The following is a 25,531-nucleotide window of genomic DNA, read 5'->3' as shown; positions in this document are numbered from 1 at the left end:
TAAATACTTTTATTGATTGATTATATAAAAATTCTACCATGGTAATTTGAATTACTCGTTTTGTGTTTATTATGAAATTTGGACAATATATTTGTATATACTTAATACATTATATATTATGTTTTAAAAATATTTATTTTTACATACAATTGTTATTCAGATGTAAAAGGTTACTATAGTACATTCATACAGCATAATTAAACCTTTTTAATAAAATGCACAATATCAACATTTTAATGGAAAAAAATTAATTAAATATAAACGCAATAAAGTTGATAAGCATTTTGTTCAAAATTCGACACAGTTTAGAAAAAAATATTTTAAATACTATTACACTCCTCTCAAACCATCAGAAAGCAAACTGTTATAACGTTTTATACAAAAGCTTTTCAACTAACGAATTTATCAAGTATATACACAACATATAATATTATATACATTAAATTAACTTTTAAGTTTTATGTATTAGAATAATGATAATAGCTAAAGATAAATATTCATCAATAATGTTTAATGCATATCAATCATATACGCGTATTTTAAAATTTAAAGTTAAATCAGAGATACAAAGTTAGATATTATTATATAAAATGTAGATTTTACCATGATGTTATAATGTACCTACCTGCTATTATTTTATTTTTGTTTCCGTCAAAAGTTCCATATTATTATTGATCCTATCGACAATAAATAATTATAAATGAATGATGGATTTTCGATGTGTACAAAAAATTAAATAATGATAAAAGGTTAATTTTGTATTGCGCTTAGTTGAATGAACAGCGAAATGATTGAAAAAAAAATGTCAAATTAACATCAAAATATAATACAACAACAACACTATATTTATATTATGTTATTGAGCATAAACAATTATTCAAAACCCCTTAAATATTATATTATACTCGATCCTTTTTTTGTATATACTTGGAACAACGAGTGCATATTTTATTTTTGTTTTTAAACAGTCCTCAGAAACTGCGGCTAACTCACTAACCGCGTGTATTGCAGTTTTCATTGAGAAATAAATATCGTTTAAAATTCAATTTTTTTTTTAAATTTATTTATGATAATTTTATATTCATAATCTAAATTCTTCCGTTTTAATTTTTGATACATCTTTCTAGCGTTTATTAAATAAAATAGTAATAACTTATCGTATTTTTGTCACACGTGAGAGATTCAACGTCAGTAATAAAACAAATGTCAATAAAAAAAAAATCACACGGTGAATTTGTTATGAAAATAACTGGGAAGGCTATTATACGCGTGACATTTAATGATCATAAATAACATAAATTCACAATAATGTTTGAGATAAATATCATGAAACCATTTACTTTAATAATGACTTTGCTATAACATACTAAAATAATTCATTGTAATTGTATTATTTTTTATTTGAGTAAGTTTTAAATATACCTAAACTTTTACAAATTAAAGTTAAACTTTACGGAATGCTAGTAACTTCATAATTTATATATGTACATTTTTTCCTTTTATTATAACGATCCCACTTGAGTGTAGCAATATAATTATGAATATCATTCGTTAATATTAAAAATAATTGTATAAATATTTTATTTTATATCAAACTGACATTTAAGTATAGATAATTTGCGTTCTAAAATAAAATAAAAATCATATTATAATTATGTTTTATTATCTCATAATAATGAAAATACTATATTTAAATGTCCTAAAATTATAGATTCTAAAAAAATTACATAATATCTTTTTATAATTTGTACAATATTTATGATTTTAAATTGCCTCGTTATACAAACGACCCAGTATTAAAACTAAACACTGTACCTGTCATCTTTCTGTTTCAATTTTAAAATATACACAAACATGTAAATATAATTATACGTTGATTAATAATATATTAAACTAAAATTTCGTTGCGCTTGTGGGTTATTCTACCGGTTTTGGTCATAAAAGTGTATTTTAACTTGAGTAATGAGTAATGACAAATCAGTAAAGTGGTCTATAAAATTAATTTAACAAAGTGTGTTACAAATAATTAATGAAGCTGTTCAGAGTATTATTTTTGACGATAACAAGTACAGAGCCTCGTGCAAAATTAAATTTAAAATTATTTTGTGTAGGTAGAAGTGAAAAAAAAGTAAAATACAGCAACAACACGAGGATGGGCGCTCGTCTTACTTCGCTCATATAACCATAAAGGTCCTAAGCACTAATAGAGGTGTATTTCTATTTTTTATAATTTAAACTAGAGGATAACTACTATTCAAATCGAATAGTTTATAACTCACCGTGCAATCGATGTGTAACTTTATACATACCCATAAGTGCAATTTGAGGAAGGCTTGGGGGGTGGGGGCTAAGCCCCTCAAAATCAATCATAGTCCCCCCCAAAATGGTTTGCATATATCTCCTTCCGCATTTATATATCTCAGGGAGCATACACACAGTACATGCATACAATTTATAATAGCCCCCCCTAATTTAACACTCAAATTGTGCCTATGTAACATATCTACTTTGTTTTTCATAATTTTGTTTCCATTTTTTAAGTTGTTATTATTCGTAATTTTATAGGAAATAAAAATTTTCTTAAATATTATGTTTAGTTGTTAATATTTTAAATACAAAAATACTACAGCATATTCCCAAGAAAATCTAATATAATTCCATATCATTTATTTCGTTCAAAGCCTATAATATACTATTGTCATACAAGCAATTATGTTCCAAACATAAAATTGTGTTAAACAACATTCGTTTACACGTCTCTCTTAGCCTTTTAAGAATTCAAAATGTAGGAATTAAATCTTATATTTCGTTATGAGAAATTACAGATAACTAAAACAAAAAGCGAGCAACAGTTTCAGTAATAACAATGAAAAAAAAAGACAATATAAAATGTAAATAACCCAATTATTCGCGAATCCTTGAATAATATCCAAAAATCCATACATAGAACACGAAATTGAATTATGTACTTAATAAATTTTACTGGTTAGATTAAAAACAAACAAACAAACGATTAATAAAAAAAAATCGGAAAATTTTGTTTTACAATACTTGTTCTTAATACCTAGATTATTTTATATCAATAAATGTATTATAAAAATTATTATTTTAGGTTCTGAGTGGAGCGATGAATGTATTGATTTTATCATGATGTGTTTTTTTGTGTATGAGTACACAATAAGACTCGTCAATAAAATGCTTCAATTTTAAAAACAAATAAGAATTGTTTTGGATATAAAATTGGATCTATTTTGTTACTTAATTAAAGAGGTCAATCTTAAAAATTCCTAGTTTTATTTTTATAATCTATTATAAGTAATTATTGAAATTTTAATTTGGTTTTTTTTTTATACATATAAATCTCGATTAAAAATTATTTGCTGGATAGAAATGCTCGAAAAATGAATACAAACCTCCTCAAAAATTGTTGATTCCTCAATTAAAAAATATCGAATATCTATGTTTTAAAATATTATATTAATATAAAATATCACAATATTTTTTTTTATAAGTGTTTAAAGTTAGAATTTTGACAAAATTCATATAAATCACGAAAATTAATAAATTATTTTGTAGTTAGAAATTCATAAAAATAAATTTATTTATATCTAAGTTTTTTGGTTAATTATAAATTATTATCTATTTATAGCTAGATATTATATATCTATTTTTACTGTTTCACGGTACTTACATCAGAAAGATGTTATTAAATTTTAAATTATAAAATGTAATATAATATATTTTTATAATAATTAAATACTTATAATATAATAAATGCAATATTTTCTAAAAAAATTATATCGTCCTATTATAATACTAAAAGTAAAATAAATGATTAATAGCTTTATCAAATAAACATATAACTTGGTAATATGGGCTGACCTAACCGTTTCCGCTTAGAATCGTTTTTCGTATACAATAATATCATTGAATTCAAATTTAATACACCTATAGTAGTAACCTACTCAACACCCATCACCCAAAGTACAGCAGAGCAGTATCCACTTACCTACATTATTTTTATTGCTTTGTAAATGCGGTCTGTTGGTCAAGCATATTGTTTTCTTTTCATTTTACTTTATAAACAATATTGAGAATGGAGATACCTATATTAATTCCTATTGATAAAATGTATATGTAATCGGCTTTACCTTAATTTTAGAGATAATATAGAAGATCATTATTTGAAATATCACTAACAAACAATAACAAACGAAAACATCAATTTACAATCGTCAATAATACTCGTATTTTTAAGAGTTCCTATACCAAATTAAAATTCAATGAGCAAAGTACATCATAAAATAAAGCAAACCTAGCAAGTCACTTGGGAAATAGTACAAATAAGTTTTAATAAACTTTAAGAACATTAAAAAAAATCGATAATTGACAATAATAAAATTCCATAAGGAAATAATTACAAAAATAAACAATATGATAAGTACACTCTATGGATATTTAGTGCTCCCTTTGCGTAATTTATGATTCTAATAAAATTATATCAATAATTATTAATGTCACATTACCTAATTGTATGAAATATGTTTATTAATTGCATAACCAAAATGACAAATACACATCCAATAACAACACCTGATAATATTATTATTATTATTATTGACTTCCGTGTACAGTTCAATAGGTATATAAAATAATGTTATTAATTAAATTTAACGTCAATAAAACAATAATATTTTATCAACAAGAGTGTTAACCTCGTGAAATTCTACAACACAGATATCACCAAATATTGTGTTTATAAAATCAATAATAATTGTTTTATTGGCAAAACAGATGAAACATTATGTTCAATAATGAACCAAGCTATATTGTTATTATTTATTTGATAACTAGACACCCCTATAATGGACACTGGTATTACATAATTTAGCAAATATATTATATACCTACAATTTAATATTATTCATGTACAATTATCAAATATGTTATATTTTATCATAATCTTACGATTTGATCCTAATTTAAAAAGTTATGATTGAAAACTATATAAACTATACATTAAAATATTATTCGCTTATTCAGTACCTAGTGGAGGTATTCATAATATAATTTGCAATGATTAAATAGGTTTTAATTAAAACCACATCAAGATCAATATTATCAGTTATGTACCTACAAAGTAAACTTGATACATGTAATAAATAATATAGTTACTCACCATGATTAGGACGAGTATATAATATTATTATAATTTTATTTTGTAAAACAAGCGTACGATACTTTGTTATTAGAAGTTTAAACTCCATTATTCAAATTCAATAACATAATAAATAATTGAATATGTATCTATCCATCCTTATAATAGTATTACTTTGGTTAATTAATGTATATATTTCCGTATCAAATAATATACCTAACAATAAAATTTATTTATTTCTCGATAAAACCAATTTCATTGAATAATATTTTGATCATAGTTAAACGAGAAATATCTAAAAATATATGAATATATATATCTGAAAATTAACCGAAGTCGAATTCAATAAAATTCTAATCAATTGTATTTATTTTTTTAATATCAACACATAATTATTACCTATTTATATTACCTACTTGTAAACTAAGTTATTTTTTATTATTATTATTTAAATCAGAAAATTTGGATAAAATAAAATACACGAAAAATTATTATTATTAATGATTTAACTATCTCCTGTAAGCGTTGCTTGTGTTAGAAATAGAGAGTTTCATTAACTTGTTATTATTATTTTTTTTTTTAATATTTTTTTTCCTATAACATAAATAAATGAAAAAATATGTAAAACTTACTAGTATTATTCATTTAATTTTTTTATAAAGAAAATATTATGCAAGACGGACATCCTTCCCATGCCGAGGAAAACTTATCGAGCATTATTCATTCAAATCAAATGGCGCACCACTGGGGTCCATGATTTACATAAACTTACATTCTGAACACATACGACCTCTTGTATGATAGGGGGATAGTTGATAGCTGCAAACACACTTCGGGTTTTGGTTGAATAATTTACATTATTATAACCATGTGCATTGAGAGTGTTATAACGTTCACCTATAATATTTGCCATAGAGACGGTGGCGCGGGCGGTTGGATGGTAAAATATGCGCTGGTAGAATTGCAAGATTATCAACCAAGTTATCTCTAAGTTTTCCTACCTCCCTACTAACACTCAAAATTAATTTAGTTAGAACTAAATATCACCATTTTCCGTCTTCTATAAACCCATTGTCGCTTTAAATGAAATGCTTGGACAATTTCAATGTTTATAAACAAATTGCGACTATATATATACAACGATAAAAAGTTTACAGTGATTTTATGCAATTTTTTTTAATATCTTTTATTACAAGACAAGAACATAACAGTTTATAATATTCGTTCCATGACATTATATCTAAATACAAGAAAAATAATGTATATCGGCTGTTCTTTAGAACGATATCCTGTACATATTTTACAAAGATATTAACTTGCTAATTTTTTCATGGAAGCTATATAAAAACATTTGATTTAGATTTTTTTTTAAATTAAATTAAATTAAAAATATTAAATATCTCATGAAATTTTAATATAGGCATACATTTTACAGTTAAAATATTTACACTTAATACACAATAATATAGAAGATGCAAACCTAATATTCGAAATATAGTCTTATTAACCTACAATTTCACTTTTTTCACATTTCACTTTGCGTGTCACTATTTAAATAAATACGACAAGTTTATTTGCATTACATTACCCGTAAATTATAACCTGTGATGCCAATGCTTAAGCTGGTCTAAACATTTTGTTCAGGTCGTCCAATGGTATCTATAAATTCTCATAAGCGTATCGCCATGACATTGGACCCATGATAAAGTGGCTGACCTACCACTCTCCTCGAATTTTCCCACTTTATCATAGGTTATAGAGAAGTATATTGAATTATTGACTTAAGCCCTTGAGATTTATTTCGTTTAGCCACAAATGTCTTACCGAGAATAATTTTCAGTCTAAAATGTCAAAAACGTCTGTGGCGTTTTGTTTAGGGTAGCAAATAATATACCTCATATTTATTTTGGTCATCACCTGAATATCTGCATAACCATTATTTTACGCAAATATTTCATTAATATTTGACACATATATCCACAGTAAAGATATTTATAATATATTATTGAATAAGTAAATAAAAATATTTTTAAAACTATTTTTATTTTCTGTATTTTATTAGTACCTATATTTTTTACACTAAATTTAACGAAACAATAAATTAACGAATTCGTAGCAAAATTGCATTTGAAAATATCATTGTATGAATAAAATATAATAATATACGGTCAAATAAGTTTTAAGTCGGCATGAATAATATTTTTAAATTATATCAAAATAACACTATACATCATTTAAATATGTAATTTTGTCAAAATTTAATTTCAAATATCTATAAAAAATTAAGAAATAATTGTGTAAATATATTGTTTTTTAATTTTTTTAGTTTAAGTTTAAACTGCTCATGAAAAATATTATATTAAATTCTCAAACGATAACTATAAACATTTTTATGCATTTTTAACTACAAAATAATTTGTTAATTTTTGAGATTTTGACGAAAATCGTTAAAATTCAAACTTCAAACGCTTATAAAAAAAATTTTAAGGATTTAAACTTTTATTTTTATTTTTATTCCTATTAGTAGCAATTAACTAGATCAATTTTTTTTATCAAAAATCACCTCTTATATTGAAAATTGAAGCCATTTTTACTGTCTCAAAAATTAATTTTCCGGCACAAAAACACACATACATCACTGTAGCTTCAATAAATATAAAAGAAGTTTTATAAAATATTTATTAATACTAGTATATTTTTTTATGATAGCAATATTTTTTTTCAAAAAAAAACTGAAAAATTAAAAATTAGCATGGGTACTAAACTTCAAATTTGTTCTTTGAAATCACTAAAATTATTTTCTGCAAGTACTCTTAAGTCTTAATACATTTGGTATATTGTTTTAAATATATTAAAAATAAATTAACTGCTTTTGACTTGAGCTATTACACTAATTTTAGATAAAAAAAAAGTTCATATTTGTTACTCAACATTTTTTTTATGCAGACGAGAATAAAATATAAAATTGTTTCTTGACATATGATTATTGATTATCAACCATCCAAGGAACTGTAAAATATTAGTATAACGATAAGTGTATATTATATTCTTTAATCACTCATGAAAATAGAGAAATATAAATAGGAAGGCTAAATTTTTGTAGGAGTCTGCCCATTGGAAAGACACGAGATTAAATTCCGATTCTCCTATCCCCTTTGTTCGTAGTCTATCTCCGACACTGCTCTTAATCCTTCTATGAGTATTCAGGAATTTAATTATTATAAATTTATAAGTACACTGCTTATACAATTGTATTATCCAACGACCAAAATATATTATAACATACTTGCAAACAACTCAATTGCTACGTTTAATACTTCCAGCTGTACAAAACTTTTTATACGCATGTATCTCCTAAAAATAATAAATAATAATATATATCATAACTGTTTTGTTTAATTTAAAAAATGACAGACAGGTATTTACATAATTTCAAACATACTATTTCCACACCTAAAGTTGTGATGAAAAATAATAGTTATTTTTACTAATTAGTACACAACTTATTGTACATGTAACCATTTATTAATATAAAAATAATTTATTTTAAATTTCAAAAACGCCTTTGTACTAGCGGCTTTGTGACGTCGAAAAATTGTTATAAAATAAAAGTTATACACACTCATTTGTCAAACAACCCATTCAACTTATCCGTTTCATCCATCTCCGACATTATTTTAAACTTTTTAATCGATTTTTTTTATCCCTCTTGAATTTAGACGCTACTGGTGAATAAACAATGTACCTACATTTTATTTGCTAGGATTATCATTTACCAACCATACATAGCCGAGATGATTTTTGAACTGAGTATATATGAATTTTTATTTTTTTATAATTTAAATTGAAGTCATGCATCATCATAACCATAATGTTATTATAGCCAGTAGTTAAGATATAAAATATGTTATCGACTACATCAGTTTGCGTTTTTTCTAATTATGTACCACTATATAGTTAATTACCAACCATAATAACATAAACAAATATTTCAATGCTGGTAAACTGGCAACGAATTAATATAAAATATTTCCTTTTTATATTATAAATTATTATGGATTTTGTAAGAAAAATTAAAATAAAAAATAAAATAAAATATATCTATCGTAGTGTTGAATTTAAATAAATATCCAAAGTAAATATAAATAAAAACTATAAATATGCCATCGTTCATCAATAGTATACATATTGTCAAATAAACTGGATCATGATTATCTCGAATATTTTGAATCGATTAAAAGTACAGTTGTTACATTTTATATAGTGGAAAATTGTGTATAATCAAAGTAAAATTATGTCAAAGCCTATAAATGGATAAAATGAAATATGCATTGAGGCAATCGTGTTTACCTAACCTAACTGTATATCAGAACTTTCAAGTAACCAATCATATTATATAATATTATATGTTTAGCCCAAGCCCTAACATTGTATCAAAGAAAACAAATTGGTTATAATATATTGTATATATACAGAAAATCTATTACAGCTTAAAATAAATTAGGTATAGTAATTGCAAATTTGATTGGTTATTGAATGATGCTCTCTGTGGTCGATTAATTGTGTGTTTAGCGAATGGAATCTGTTCAAATCGAGATTAATTCTAAAATAAATGTGCATGTTATCCAGTCATAAGCCTAGTGGTGAGCATTCCGAGTCCACTCAAATAAATTAAATGCTTTAAATTTAGTCATAAAAGATAAAAAAAAAAAAATATTTTATTTTTTTATGAATAATACATAGCTATCTATTATCTAACTGTATCTGTATAATATACTCAGGTGTTTTAAAATGTTATATTAAATTGCAAATGGTAAATCTTCTAACTTAAGTCAAACAAAGGACATAAAATATTGAATATTAAGCTGACCGCAAGAAAAAAAATATTTTATTGAAACGATTATTTATATTTAAGCGAGTCCTCTTGAAGACCTTAAGGATGAAAGTAATAAAATTATTACACACAAATATTTCAAACACTTCAAAGTAATAAATTAAATGCTTCTCCATATCCGTAAAATCAAAATAAAAATAAAATCTCTTGGAATTGTTACTACGAGTTCAATATACCACATTTTTATTTTAAAAGTAATAATAATATAAACATTAAACATTTTCGAAATTAATTTTGTAGATAGTTATAAATATTATAATGGCTGCGAAATTGATAAAAGTGTTAACGAGCTATTTCATTGAATTTGGGACGTGGGAAGTATTATATTATTAGGTGATAATGGTCGACCGTTTGTCCCCCTGGTTTAATGAATTTAAAATATTTCGTGATATGAATTATATTAATCGGTATAATTTCACACCGTATAGGCTTTAAATATAGCTGCATTTCAACGAATTTAGGGAGTATTAATAATCACAATTTCATAAAAACGAATGTAAATATACGTTGGTGAATAAACATAATATTTAAATGAGGTTATTCAATTGAAAATGGACGACATTTTAAACAATCTCATCGCAATACGCCACCAGTATTGCTGCTAGCGTCGGTATTTTCATGTTGTGGAAATAATATTCAACATTTACTGGCGTAGTTGAAAAACAGATGGGCACCAAACACGTAAATTTGTATCAAACCGTTATAGACTCATTTGACACAATTTAATAATTATTGCACAGCGTATAGTATATCAAAATATTATCTGTGATGTATTATGGGACATGCAAATTATTTATACAAACGTGCGTCGTCGCAATGCGGACGATATCGCTGGGATGGCCATGGCAGTTTTATTCGTTAGAAATTAAAATAAAACTTAATCGTAAGCTAATGTATTATTTATGTAGGAACATCGAGATAATTCCGTTGTTAGATGCATTCGTGATTGAAACATTAAGGAAAAAGTAATTCACAAAAAACTGGCTGACAAAACGGTTTACGTTGTTTTCATATTCGTACACAATAATAATAACGACAAACCAGTAAAGAACGCCTCCTTTTCGCTCTTCCTCCCCACCGTCTCAACGGCATACACACGCCAACACCATAACGCACAGGAACACCTGAAACACATATCACGTAAACCGATTTGCAAAACACCCAAATGTGTCTTTAAGAAGTGACTTGACGATTTAGTATCTTTTCTACATAATGTATACTTGCAGCGTTGATTATACGCATTGGTATAACTTAAAACGTCGATAAAATTAATATGATATGCCTACGTCCCCCGTTGGTTTTTATTTCAGTTAACATAGTTCTGATAAATACGATTCTAAGTCTCGTACAGGGTCCATCACTTTGTTAGATTTCAATTTTTTTTACAAATTTGTACTTTAAACGGTCAATTTTAAAAAATTCTCAACATGAGAAAATTGCATTAAGCACTGAAAATTCGTATAGACAAAGGCACTACTTTAATATTATCTTTCTTCCTTTTTTTTTTTGACAAACTAAACATACAAAAACATACATAAACTCATTCCTCTCTAGTTTGATTGTTTTTAAAAAGCTTATCCTCTTTAAAGATGACCCAGATGGTCTGCTACTGGTTAAAATATTTTTAGCTCAACTACAATATATAGTTGATTATCCCAGCCAAAAAACGTTTACATTTCTTCATTTTTAAATATTTTTATTGTATTAGAAAAACTAAATTATTATATAATATACTGGGAATAAAAAAAAAATATTTGTGTTTTTCAAAAACGTAAAATACAAATTATGTATAATTGCTCTGAGCTAATAAGAGGTGTAAAAACATGATGAGATATATTTGGGAACTTGTTACTGCGGACAACGATAACAGCTTGTTGCCGTGGTTAATATATATTGTTAAGGTCAGACTCGTAGAGGCCGAAAATTATAATATTTTTAACGCCAACAGAAGATAAGATATGATCGATATTCCGACAACCCATTTACCTAACAACAACAGGTGACAACTAAAAAAAAGGATTAAAATTTATACAAAACAATGTTATGGTCAACGTGGGTTGTCGGAAATTTCACAATTATTATTATCATCGCGCGTCGTTTCATTCAAATGCCGCAAGAATTAAACCCCGAAAATCGTGGTTTACTATTTATAATTTATATACTTACAAATATATACATTTTTTGTAAATTTAAAGCGTGAAAAACGTCCGGATAAACTACACCACATAAAGTAAACCTAGCTAACACAGTTTCGTATTTCGAATGCGATGATTTATAATAATAATACGACACTGGATTGTTCTGGGTGAACGTAGCGAGACGAGTGTCTAATACCACAGCCTCTGTACCATGCCATTTCTTTTTGTTCTGTATAGAATATAATATATATAATATACCTAATACCGATTGTTTTTTTTTCGCGTGTTGCGTTGAACTTGGCTATTAATCATTATAATCAACTGTTTGTTTTTGACTTAACTCTTTTATTTCTGAATTCGTTTTTTTCCTTTAAAATAAGTTAATAAAAGTTAAAGTATACTCTTAGCTATTGAAAAATATATGAAACATTTCAATAAAATTTCCACGAAATCATTAATATTTTAAGTTTAAATATAATCGAGCCACTCGACTTGAGGTTAAAGATGATTCAACACAATGTCGTACTTCTGATTTAATTGAAAATTGCAAAAGAATAGAATTTAATTTTCTTCAAACTAAAAATAAAATGCATCATTTTATGAAAATGAGCTTAAGCTTCGTGTTACGCTACTGCAGGGTGCACCTTGTCAAGGTTACACTTTTACAGGAGAGTTTTAAAATTAATTATTTAATAATTATATTCATATTTTATAATTATTATTTTTACCGCTTTTATAAGTATAATGAATATTTAACTATTTTAATTATTGACATTTACATTTAGACTATTCTACTAAATTACTATTAACTTTTCATTAAAATAATTAATAATAATGTACTTATATATTTTTAATTTAATAATTACTTAGATGATAAAATTTATTTTACAAGGAAGTTATAAGTAGTTTCCGATTTCCTATTCGGTATTTATTGAAATATTTAGGTAATCTGAAATATAATCCAATAATCAAATACTGTACAATGATTTTCACTGTAAAAATAATCTTTGTAAAGTAAAAACACATTCGGCTGACACTATTTTGAAACCTTAGTAAAGTTACATCGCATTGATATTAAATATAATATATACGTGAAAAATTAAACCTTTATTTCGTGGTAGGGAACAATTAAAACGTTGTCTATCTCTGACGCATTATAACACATATAACAGTGACAGATTAATACCAAACGAGGGAATGTGAGAAGATTTAAATGTTAGTAATATTAGACAAGTTACTCAGTTCTACCGAAACAATAACCTAACATATATTGAAATAAAATGTTAATAATATATATTTTATATGTATAATATATTTTACTTTACCGAAAACCTGACAACAGTATAGATATTATTCAAACGATGAAACGAGACTATTCGGCACATTAATATGTAACAGGATGAAGGTTTATATAATTATAATTATTATAAATTTTTTTAAGTAATCAAAATATAGTTAGGTATACACTTATACCTATATGGTAGGAATTCGTGGTCATTTTGAAATGAATTAAGATGACACATGTGTGTGTATATATATAATGTCTATTACAATAGTAAAATATAAACATTGGCGCAACTAGGGGGGCTTAGGGGGGCATAGTCCGCTCAAAATATATTTTAGCCCCCACATATTTTTGATTATTTAAGATTTAATAATAATTTAAGCATAAGATAGAGAGAATGTGAGATTCGTTCTATGCAATATGATGTAGAGAATTATTGTAACAGAATTATTCAAAAGTAAATTGTATAATAAATATTAAATATTAAAATGTATTTTGCAATATACATAATATAATTTATTAAAAATATTTTTATCTAATAACTATTATGTAGGCATGCAGCAGCGACCATAATGGAATTGCGGCGATCACTGTCAAAAATTTTAGTTTTATTTTGGTAGGTAATTAAAAATGGACAAAAAAACTTATTTATTATTTTTAATATACCAAAAAAGTACCCGTATTTATACGAGAAGCATGAATGTAAGTAAATTAAATTAGGTATTTATTTGTGGGCTTGCAGCCCCCTAATATTTTAGACCTAATTGCACCAATGAATATAAATACTGTAATACTATAATAGTGTGAAACATTTAAACGTTTAAAATGTTTTTAAGATTGCTAAAAATAATATATAAATATTATCATAGTTTAAATTATTTAATTCATTTCTTGTGGTTATGAATTCTAGATTTTTTTTAATAAAATTATAATTTTAAATATTAGCACATGCCCGTGGTTAAGTCTAATTAAATAAGACAAAGTAAAAAAAGTGTTATTCACAATTAAAATAATTGTATGTATTATATTATGTATAAGGATTTAAATGAGTATAAAATTAATATATAATTAGTAATTACTCTTGCATAATTTATTCAAATCGACTTACCGACATATTACAATTTGTAATCAGTGAAATTTTGTTTTTAAAATTTTGTTTTCGTAATTAGTAATTATATATGTTTGTAAAAATAATTTATTCAACAAATCAAATAACGTTTTTATGTTTATTTTCTCTAAACTAATATTTTATCTATTAAAAAGGATATCTTACTAAGTTATAAAAGATTATTATTATTATTTTTATTAACTTTTAATTAGGTTCTTCGGTATATTATTTTTTAAGCTAATATTTACGAAAGTTTCACAGAGTAGTTTACAGAATGTGTTTTATATTTCTCGTTGATAACCGTTAATTAATGTATGTCAAATTGGATAATCACCGTATCAATGATAATTATTAGTGAACGTTATGTAATTGATACACATATCATTGTAAAATCAATGCATTCGTCGCTCTGCTTAGATTATAAAATTTAAATTTAGTACGAATTAAATTTTATTATAAATGTATTAAGCTATAGTTGTTATTTTTTTTTTTTAAACTAACAACACAATAGAAACGGTAGTTTTAAACAGAAAAAATTATTTTATAGTACCTATACTTTTTAAATTACAAGAACTAAGAATAAAGATAAAAGAACAATATTTTTATATTTCTTTTTTCCTAATCAAGTTTCTTAAAAGACCATATTTTCTCATATGAATGTGTATACAATATTTTTATAAAACACAATTTTCAATTAAACTACATAAATTACTTTAGTTATACAAAATATTATTCAAAAATAAAATGAATTAAAACATTAAAGACAGTTACGGGTGTGAATAGTAAACTACAATAATATAAAACACATTGTGCACTAGATAGTAAATTTAATAATATTGAAATAAAAACTGTATTGAACGACTATATTGGAGTCATTTTACAGCAAACGTATATTGTCACGTTTGGTATTATTTTTTTCATTTTTCTCAACGCTTAACTTTTTACAAAGAATCTAAAATCAATAAACTTTTTTCATCAACTGCTATTTTATATCAACGACGGCGATAACATTATATTGTACGTATTTTGGCGAGATCCGTTCTGATATCAATTGTATTAATTTGTTAACAGTCGAGTTCAGGAGCAAAGTAGCATGTGAAAATGAGGTGGTCAACTTACAGTGCAATCCGAATTCGCGGTTAGCCATGTTCTCGGCGAGCTACGGCCGAACAGAGTACGAGAGTATTCAGTGTCCGCAACCACAAGGCGTTCCCGAAGAAAGTAAATATCATAATATATTGTTTTAAATTTATCTATTCCCAGAATTTCACAACTCAAAAATGTATTCTTTTAAACAGTACCTAATAATTAAAAAACTGAATAGCTCTTAAATTAATTATACAATTTCAAGTAAAGAAATTATGAAAATAGTTTTGGAAATACTCGTAAACCATACTATAGGTAAATTATCACTATATTTTTATCGTTGCTTACATTGTTAAAAAAATATTTTTCAATTTAGAGTTGAATATGATACATTATAACATTTTGCTACGAAACAATGTAACAGTAATCAATAATTTAACTATATTTTTTTTAATTTAAAAAGTAAAACAATGGTGTAGAATCTGTTATTTTTCAATTTTTTTTATTTTTAAGTTGTTAAAGTCTTGAACTGGATGGTCTCTTATGATATTATTATTGTATAATTACGATCAATCCGTTTTGTAAACACGATATGACGGTAATGTTAAAAATGTATTTTTGGACCCTGTTGAATCATTAAATTGTTTTCCAGCCTGCTTAGTGAGTTATGCGACGGAGACCGTGATGACTGTATGCCACGGCAAAAGAAATTGCAGACTGGCGGCGGATGCTGCGACATTTGGCAACCCTTGCAAACCAGCTTCCAGGATGTACTTGAAAGTCGTCTACAACTGTGGTGAGTGTTTGAAGCTATTCCGTTTTAAAATTTGCATTATAATACAGTAGATCGACAACAGAGTAATGAACCCCTGAAAGCATAAGAATAAAAAAAATAAATGTTTTCTATCATCATGTATTATTAACGATCTTACACCGTTTATCAGTGGTGGACTGGCCGGGTGGAGAGTGAGAGAAATCCACCGGGGTCGCTACCGTGAGAGGCCCCTTCGTCATCGTCTAATTTTAATAAAAGAAATAGTATATTTGATTGTTAAATTAACAATTATAGACAATAACACACAATCATATCTATATTCTATACCTATATGGATATAATGGCATGTATTACCAATGTTATAACCCGTGAATGGTAGCCTATGTATTCATAGATATACGATATTTCGGGGCACTCCAAGGAGAAATATGGCTAGGGATCACCCCCCCCCCCTAAAATTTCTAAAATTTTGTAAATTGTCAAAAACAAAATTGCAAAAAAAAAATTATACCATCGCTTATTAGTACAATTATGTTGTTAGAGGTATGTGCTTATTATTATAAAATATAAAATAAGCTACAATAATATAAAATATATTATGGAATTATATTATTATCAATATTATGACTTATCCCCGCCTCAATCAAGTTTCTAAGCCACCCCTGGCGAAACTATTTTTAAAATAATTCAAGTCAGATAATAATATACAAATGGACCCGCTCTATTATTACACAGACACTAATATAATATATGTATGTTATAAAGTACCTATAATAGTCCGCAGATCGTAGGTAACTATGTATACTATTTAATTTTCAGTTCTTGTTTTTAGATATCGTTAAGAAAGTTAAAGATCAACTATAGAATTATAGAAAAAAATATGGAATTGATTCCCGTGTCAAAATAAAGTGTACGAATTAGTTACCGATAAAAAATTATTGGTCGTCATACAACTGATCAAATTGTTTCACATATGTAAAAATAGTTTTAAAAAATCTTGTGACTGATTATTCATCAAAAATATGGATAATATTTTCATCTACTTCAAAACTATATTGTACGATGCTGTAACGGTACATATTGCATGTTACGAACTGTTTAATGGAAGATTTAATTCAAAATGTTTTCCACCCACATAAATATTTTTTTATTAATTAGAAAAGAGACCTAATGTGAAATATATCTTAGACAAAGAAACACACTTAAACTCAAGAAGAACAGCTGAAAATGAAAAGTTAATTGGTGAACAAAATAAAAGAAAAAAATTAATGACTTCCAAATTCCAAGTAAACAATATATAAGAAAAAATATACGTGTTATACTACATTAATTGTTTTTATAATAATTTATTTCAATTAATTTCGACTCACCTATTTTATATTGGGTTAGACTATTATTATATACCATTATATTATTTATATTATTATTATTACTGACTAATACGTATATTGCTTATATTTATATATAGATTCATATGCGTAAATTGGGGGGCTTATGGGGGGGCTTATCCCCCTACATTTTTTTAAAGTTTTTCAAGAAATTTAAGGTTATTTATTAGAAAAAATTATAAAATGTAAAACGTAATTTCTAATCAGGATATCCGATAGGTATGTGTTATGTAAACATTTAAGCTTCATGTATGAATTTTGTATTGTAAATTTCTAATAAAATTAAAATGATTGAGTTATACGTTAATATTTTATAACGACAACGATAAAAAATTATGTATTATATGCCGTTAAATAAAATAATTTTGAAGTTTTTATATGAATTTAATATAATAAATGTTACAAAAAAATTGTATCATTTATATGTAGGGGGTACGGGGGCGAAGCCCTCCGCAGGCTTATTCTATGTTTATAATTTTATCCCCCCCTTCTAACATGGCAAATTTACGCCTATGTATAGATTGACTAGCAACACACATGTGTTAACCTGTAAAACTATTATCGATTTATAATATAATATACTATTTTTTCATCCAATTATTATAAAAATGAAAGTTTATAGGAAACAATTCATAAGTTACATATAGACTACTAAGAAACCAATTCAATAATTTTATTAGGAACCAACTCGAATACGCCTCTTGAATTAAATAATCATATACTTTTATAGTTGTATACACTTTTTATAAAAAAAATACTAAGAACAATAATAACCAGTAAAAGTAATTTTCAACGTATTTTCAAAAACCTAAAAAACAAATATAGAGCATCAGCGCATTGGCCAAAATGGTGTGCTATCCTAAGCGTTCTAACTTAAAAAAGAAGTAGGAGCACTGAACACCCATGCTAAAAAAATCTGAAAAATTTGTATGAACATTCAAGTCCTTCTAGCTGAGACCTCTTCACAAATCATTTTAATACGAAATACTTCTACGTGTATATTATATCTTATGTGTTATAGATAGATACCTACTCGTAATGCATTCCCGGAAAACGTATTGATGAAAAGCAAATATTATACTCGTCCAAAACGTTTACATTTCCCGCTTTCAAAAAGCGACATGTTGTAGTGTACCATATTTTCTCAAACTTGAATTATTATTATTATTGTTATTATTATTAAATAAAGCAGCAATATATTTCACTACCTCGTGTCTATATATGATGTATACACTACATTATCAATAACGCATTACATTTTTGAGTTATTAATATTACATTTAGTAAATATTTGTAGACTTGTACATAGAACTCCCGGTTTAGGATTAATATATTCCGAAAACTCTAATATTGTTTCATATTTCTATTGGTGCAAAATTCTGATAGGTTTCCTATAACAATGCCATAATTATTTTATTGAATTAATTTCTAATTTTTTAATTTTCGTGTTACATAACTCATCATATGTCTATAATAATAAAATATTAACTGTTTTTTTCAAAAACTATATTATAACTAATACAAGCTACAATTTAAAAAAAACAATTACAAATTAACACTAATTACATTTCCAATAAAAAATAACCATCTTAATAAATTATTAATTTAGAAATAAATTTTAATGTCAATATTCTGAACTTATATATCTGATTATATATTTTGATTAAATAATTATTTATAGAATCAAACATTAAAAAGAAACCATTCACAATCCATGTAATTTGATCCTTTTATGTTTGTATTTATTCAATATAATATAATATGGTATTACCTATATTTAAAAGTTACAACTTTAATTATTTGTGCTAATTCGAAAATTTCCATTTGATAAATTAATTGAAAAAATTTTAAAACAAAATTGCACATATTCCATATTTCTTTGTATTATAATAGGCTAAATAGGTTAATTTAATAGTTATATTCAATATATATGATAAACTTACATAAAAGTACTTTTCCATTTATTTAATAGTTTTCTGTTATACTCATACTCTATATTTATTCTAATCTACTTATCATCTTTTGGCGATTCTTGCGAAGTTATAAAAAATATATACGTTTTTATGTAGTTTCTAATACTAATCCATCATTTTATGTACTCTATCTACTTTAAAAATATTACATTTCATAATAATTACTTAATGTGACTATATGTAGTATTAGACAGCACTTATTGATGTACATATATATATATATATTACTATTATTACTAATACTTATAAAAAGCGATTTTCAAAAGCACATTTACTTGAAGTTTTTAAAAGGATGAACAATTTTCAATAGTTTTTCTCTAAGTAATACATTTCGTTTTAATGGAACTATTTGTATAATTAAAAAAAAAAGTAAAGCCTATATTAATTTTCTAAATAAAAAATTATTATCTAGAATATATTGATGGTTTGAAAAAATTCTTTAAAATAATTGTTCTGATAAAACAATTTTATTAAACGTGTAATATGTATTAGGGATGAGTTCTAAATAATTGATGATTAATTAAAAATACGTATACACACAATAATACACTATAATATTATACAAATAATATGTATTTAGTTGAAAACTTAGTTCAATTTAAAATGGCGTTTTTAATACCCCTTGGAGTGTACTAGTTTATTTTATTTGAAACTGTATTTTCCATGATGAACGATCCCATTTGAACCATAAACACAAAAAAAGTGATAAGACCCCGTGTTAACATATTGTAGACTAATCTACATTTTTTCGGTATTGGTTTTTTATAGTGCCCAGGAGAGTGTTAAAAGAACAATTCGAAGAGCCTGCTCATTCCGATGAACCAACTGTAATGGAACTGGACTACTTTGACAACCCTGGTGTAGCCCCCGTACAACCATTCGAATCCTTATCCCATCCCGCCAACGACCCCAGGACTAGGTATAACGAGTCGGCCACCGATCCCGTTGGGCATGAAAATTCATCTAGTTCGTCACTGGGTAAGCATAAAAATTATTGATTTATTATTATTTCTAGCACAAACATATCAGTAATAGAAAAATGTTGATATGGTTCTCGAATAACAAAAAATACTTATACTCGTAAGTCGTTGCATAATATATTATATACGTAGGATATCGAATAAAAGTTTTTAGATTTAAAATTACTAGGAAACCGCAACAATAACCCATCACTTTAAATTAGTAATTTCTCGTGGGACATATTCTATAAAAAACAAATTAAGTTAATACAGCGAACTTGTTGAAGACTGTTCAATGTTTAATTTTTCTAAAACGAATATAAAGTAAATCATTTAAATAATTCCGACTATAATCATTATACTTAAAATAAATTAATTATAAACGGTTATGTGTAATTTTAATTGATTTTTAAGCTTTTTATTTTATAAAAATATTTTTTACTAAAATAATATCAATAAGCATTTATAATTGCTGTAATATTATCGAATAATTAAAAAAAAATTAATAGTTATTTTTTAATGTTCATTGAGTTGATTGGTATTGGTAGGCGTTTAAAAATTGTTCAATATAATATTACCTATTCACAAATGTCATTTACATACATTTATTTTAATGTTAGACAATTATATAAAAATATGAGTAATACTGGAGAATACCTAAAACTATAACGAACAGGGATTATTAGTAAATCAGGAAATGTAATCAATGCAACGAAAGCGCCGTTGGCCGTCAATTAAATTGTTTTATTATAATAGGTGTTATATTTTTTGTCACGTATTATTTCTTTTCTTTTTCTATAGTAATGTTTATACAAACAAATTAATATTTGAATTTCGTTTGTATAATACGTTGAAATTATTCTAATGTGACTCAAAAAAAATATCTAAATATAATTAACCTAACCATTACGCACACTGTAAATTAAAAAGATGAATCTAAATAAATCTAAATAATTTTTATTGCTAGTAGTTAACAGGTATTTTAAATTAAGCCTTGCCAAACTCAAAACTATCAACTTGTTAATAAATATGTGTTACTATAATTTTAAAAATAAAATTCGATCTATATAGTTTATTTTTATTTTAAAATACGATTACAATCATACTCCTATCATATTACCTAATATTTACTCACCAGTAAACTCTTCAATAAAATATTCACAAACTGAAGTTGTAAAGACTGCAAAAAAATTCATAAAAATGTATATCTAACATTAATACAATGAATTCTACATCTGTACATTCTACAATACCGAATAACCTTGTTTTCTTTTTATTAAAAAGTATTTTTTCAAAAATTCAAAATTAAATTATAACAAGATGAAAACTACCTACTTATTGGAATATAATTAAGTTTATATTTTCTTAACTGTATTATTAAAAATGAGAAAAACAAAATAAATTAAAAATATTTCCACCGCAGTTGCGCGTTACACACTTACACTAAACAATCTGTTATATTATAATCTTGTTTAACGTAATTAATTTCAATTAAAAACTATTATAAGACTCCCCGTGGTTGTCTATACAATTTTACAAAAGCATTATTCGATTATTTGAGAACACATTATCTTCATTTTGTCACACTCTTCAGGATAATAATTTAAATATTATAATGGTTTGATGAATATTGCTAATTCTGCTTGTTACTAACCCATTGACGCGCTATTAATATAATATTACATGCTGATCTCTATCACCGCAGCAGGCAATGCAATAACAATTTTGTAATAATGTTTAATTGTAAAATATTGCTAGCGCTACGTACCTATACACAATACATAAACACACACATACACACACACACACACAACTATAATACATATTACCTACACTATATTGTCACTTGCGCTGCGGCTTATAAGTTATCAGTATTTAGCACACGCGCTGGTGCACGGTCATCGCTACCACTGTATAAATGGAACACAAACACCTACGCTTTTGGGTGAAAAATTTCACAGAAAATATTTATTGACAAATCTCATTTCCATATTGTGAACATTAGGTACGATATCTCGGCATACGTATCAACAGTCCACGTCGAATCCGGTACAAAATATTACCACAATCAAGACGGCTGATCCGAATACCGTCTTAGCTAACATCGTTACTTTTGGTTACATTTCTTACAAGATTGTGTACAGTAAGTGAAATATTAATGACTGGTTTGAACGGCATTGTGGAAATAAGCGTAATCTGTCAACAAAATAAAACAAAATTTAATTAATTTAAAATAAACAATGAAGGTAACTTATTGAAAAATAATTTAACAAGTAACAACTAATGGTACTTAACCAAATTAATTTTCCATATTTTTATGTAGTACTAGTAGTACTACATTGCTTCATAAAATATATATAAGATTGGTTTAAATCAATATAAAAACAGATTTCTGGAAATTGTTTCAAACTGTTGCTAAAAAAATTTTGAATTAAAAAACTTTTTAATAACTTATCAATTCAATTATTTCTTTTAACAAATATTTTTATGATATTTACAACAACTGCATCGCTTCCCGGAAATAAAATATAAGAAGAAAATCTCAAAAAATAAAATAACAACAAAATAAAGATAATAAAGTAGGTACCAAATTGCTTATACGAAACCCCTATAAATATGATATTCGTGTTTTCGTGTAAAACATTTACAGATAAGCATATAAATACAAGTTTTCTCAAAAAATATTACACAGGTACAGTATAAAATATTATTATTTCAATATAACTTTAGAAATTCGTACAAATTCTAATATAAATATTTAGCTTTATGAATAATACTAATAATACATTACATAAAAGACTTTAAAAAAGTAAAAACCGGGGATAAATGTTGATATTTCTATTAAAACGTTTATACTTTTACTTTCAAAAAATCTATAGATACGTTATATAATGTTGAAAAATTGAAATATTTGATTATGAAATGAACCTAAAAATATACGTATACCAATAAAATACAACTTAACAACAACAACAAAACTGGGATATCGTTCTGCTATATCTATTACTTCCATTGTACCTAGGCAAGTAGGCCATTGTTATTGATGTTTTAAATTTGAATTCAATAATAAATCATTCTATAGGTATGAAAAACAATTTTAAGCGGAACCGATGTGTCACTGTATCATTATACCAGCCTCTGTTTCTAATGCTATTTTACAATTTATTTGTACAGCTATTGCTGTAGATTGAATTTATTTTATCAAAAACATCGTATAAATTATACATACAAATTATTGTAATAATATTATATCATATACTATTATTATTATTAACTTCTTCTAAGTCAATACCGACATACGGTAAACTGGTGTAAATAAGTTTATGGTATTAATAAATGAAAATTAGTCAAAATATTTTGAAAATTTTCATAAAAAAACAATTAATTATATGTGTTAAAACGAAAATTTTAAAATTATAACATAATAACTAAAATTGTTATTTTTCGTTCTAGTAACCAATTTTATCAAAATTAGAACTTCAAATATTAATAAACAAAAAATCATGACCAAGCCTATGTAGTCATATTTTCGATATTTTTAGAATTGTTGAGATGAGCTTTATACTAAATTTCTAAGCCTGAAGTGTAAACATATACAATTTAATGAAATTTCTACTTTTAAATAATTTAAAATAATTTGTAATTTAAACGAATTTAATCAAAATTTGATCTTACCAAACGCTTATAAAAAAAGTTATGCTTTTATATTTATGATACTTTTTAATCACTATAAAACAAATTATCAGGAAACTTGCATTAAATGTTCAAACTTTTGACTGAGCGTACAAATGTGTATTTTTGTATAATTAGCTCAAAATGAGCCAAAATATTTTGAAAATAATACCACTTGTATAAATATAAAATGCTAATATAAATATTTGGTAAAAATCTCAAGTATCTACTATTATTTGTTTTTGTATTATAAAATCAATTTTGTCAAAAATCGCTTTCGCGTAAATATTTCCGTTTTTCCGTTATTTTTTGTTATTTTTCCCTTTTGACCCTAAAAGTAGCAATTAGATCCAATTTTCTACCAGAAGCCATCCTTTAAGTTGAAAATCGAAATATTTTTTCCATAATATAAAAAATGTCTACAGGCACAAAAACTTTTTAAAAAATACACAATCATACACAACCAATATATTCATCATTCTCCTCAGTCTGGAATCAAATGTCAACATTATTATTAGAGATGAGAAGTTATAGGACTTGCATATTTTTGTCTATGCCTTCTATTTTTAGCTATGTGAGCTATAAATCCGTTTCATAACCTAGCAAGTTTATTTTTGTTTTTTTTTTTATATTTTTGCATATTTGGGTACATTTTTTAAGAATAGCATATTAAACGTTTTTTCGTGCATAAAAATGCATATTTAGTTAATATTGTCGAAGATTATACAAATATTTTAATCAAATATTATACTTAAATCAAAATATAATATAATAAAATAATACTTACCAAGACACTGGTATGTACATACTGTATATCGCACACCTAGATGCCAGATAAAAAAGGTTCGCTGGCCGAAAGTGGATAGGTATCTAATGCAATATATTATCGTATAATTATTTTAAATATACAGACATGTTAAGAAGTCGTCGATTAGATGTTGACATTTTGACGTTGTTTATAAATTGTATTATATTACATTATTTTTATTTATAATTAAAAATTATAAGCATATTTTCGATTTTTTGGCATGTTTTGGTATTTTTTTCTACATATTTTTATTTTTTTTTTATGCATATTTTGCCAATTTTTCCTCT

General features: G+C 25.3%; 1 protein-coding gene across 2 annotated transcripts in view; it reads left to right on the top strand.

Moving 5' to 3' along the window:
- LOC132921747 (protein eva-1 homolog C) overlaps positions 1-25,531 on the top strand; it is a 212,095-nt gene that overhangs the window by 179,771 nt on the left and 6,793 nt on the right. Inside the window, exons 4-7 of one of the 2 annotated variants that reach the window (XM_060984926.1) lie at positions 15,655-15,804; positions 16,322-16,465; positions 20,574-20,783; positions 22,770-22,907. In XM_060984926.1, coding sequence (XP_060840909.1) covers positions 15,655-15,804; positions 16,322-16,465; positions 20,574-20,783; positions 22,770-22,907 — 642 coding nt within the window. The remainder of the gene's footprint in view (positions 1-15,654; positions 15,805-16,321; positions 16,466-20,573; positions 20,784-22,769; positions 22,908-25,531) is intronic. The other variant, XM_060984927.1, reaches the window with a different exon arrangement.

Source organism: Rhopalosiphum padi, chromosome 2 (genome assembly GCF_020882245.1).
Source record: "Rhopalosiphum padi isolate XX-2018 chromosome 2, ASM2088224v1, whole genome shotgun sequence".
Lineage (NCBI taxonomy): Eukaryota > Metazoa > Arthropoda > Insecta > Hemiptera > Aphididae > Rhopalosiphum > Rhopalosiphum padi.
The sequence above is the reverse complement of the archived record's forward strand: the minus strand, read 5'-3'. Positions and strand labels throughout refer to the sequence as shown.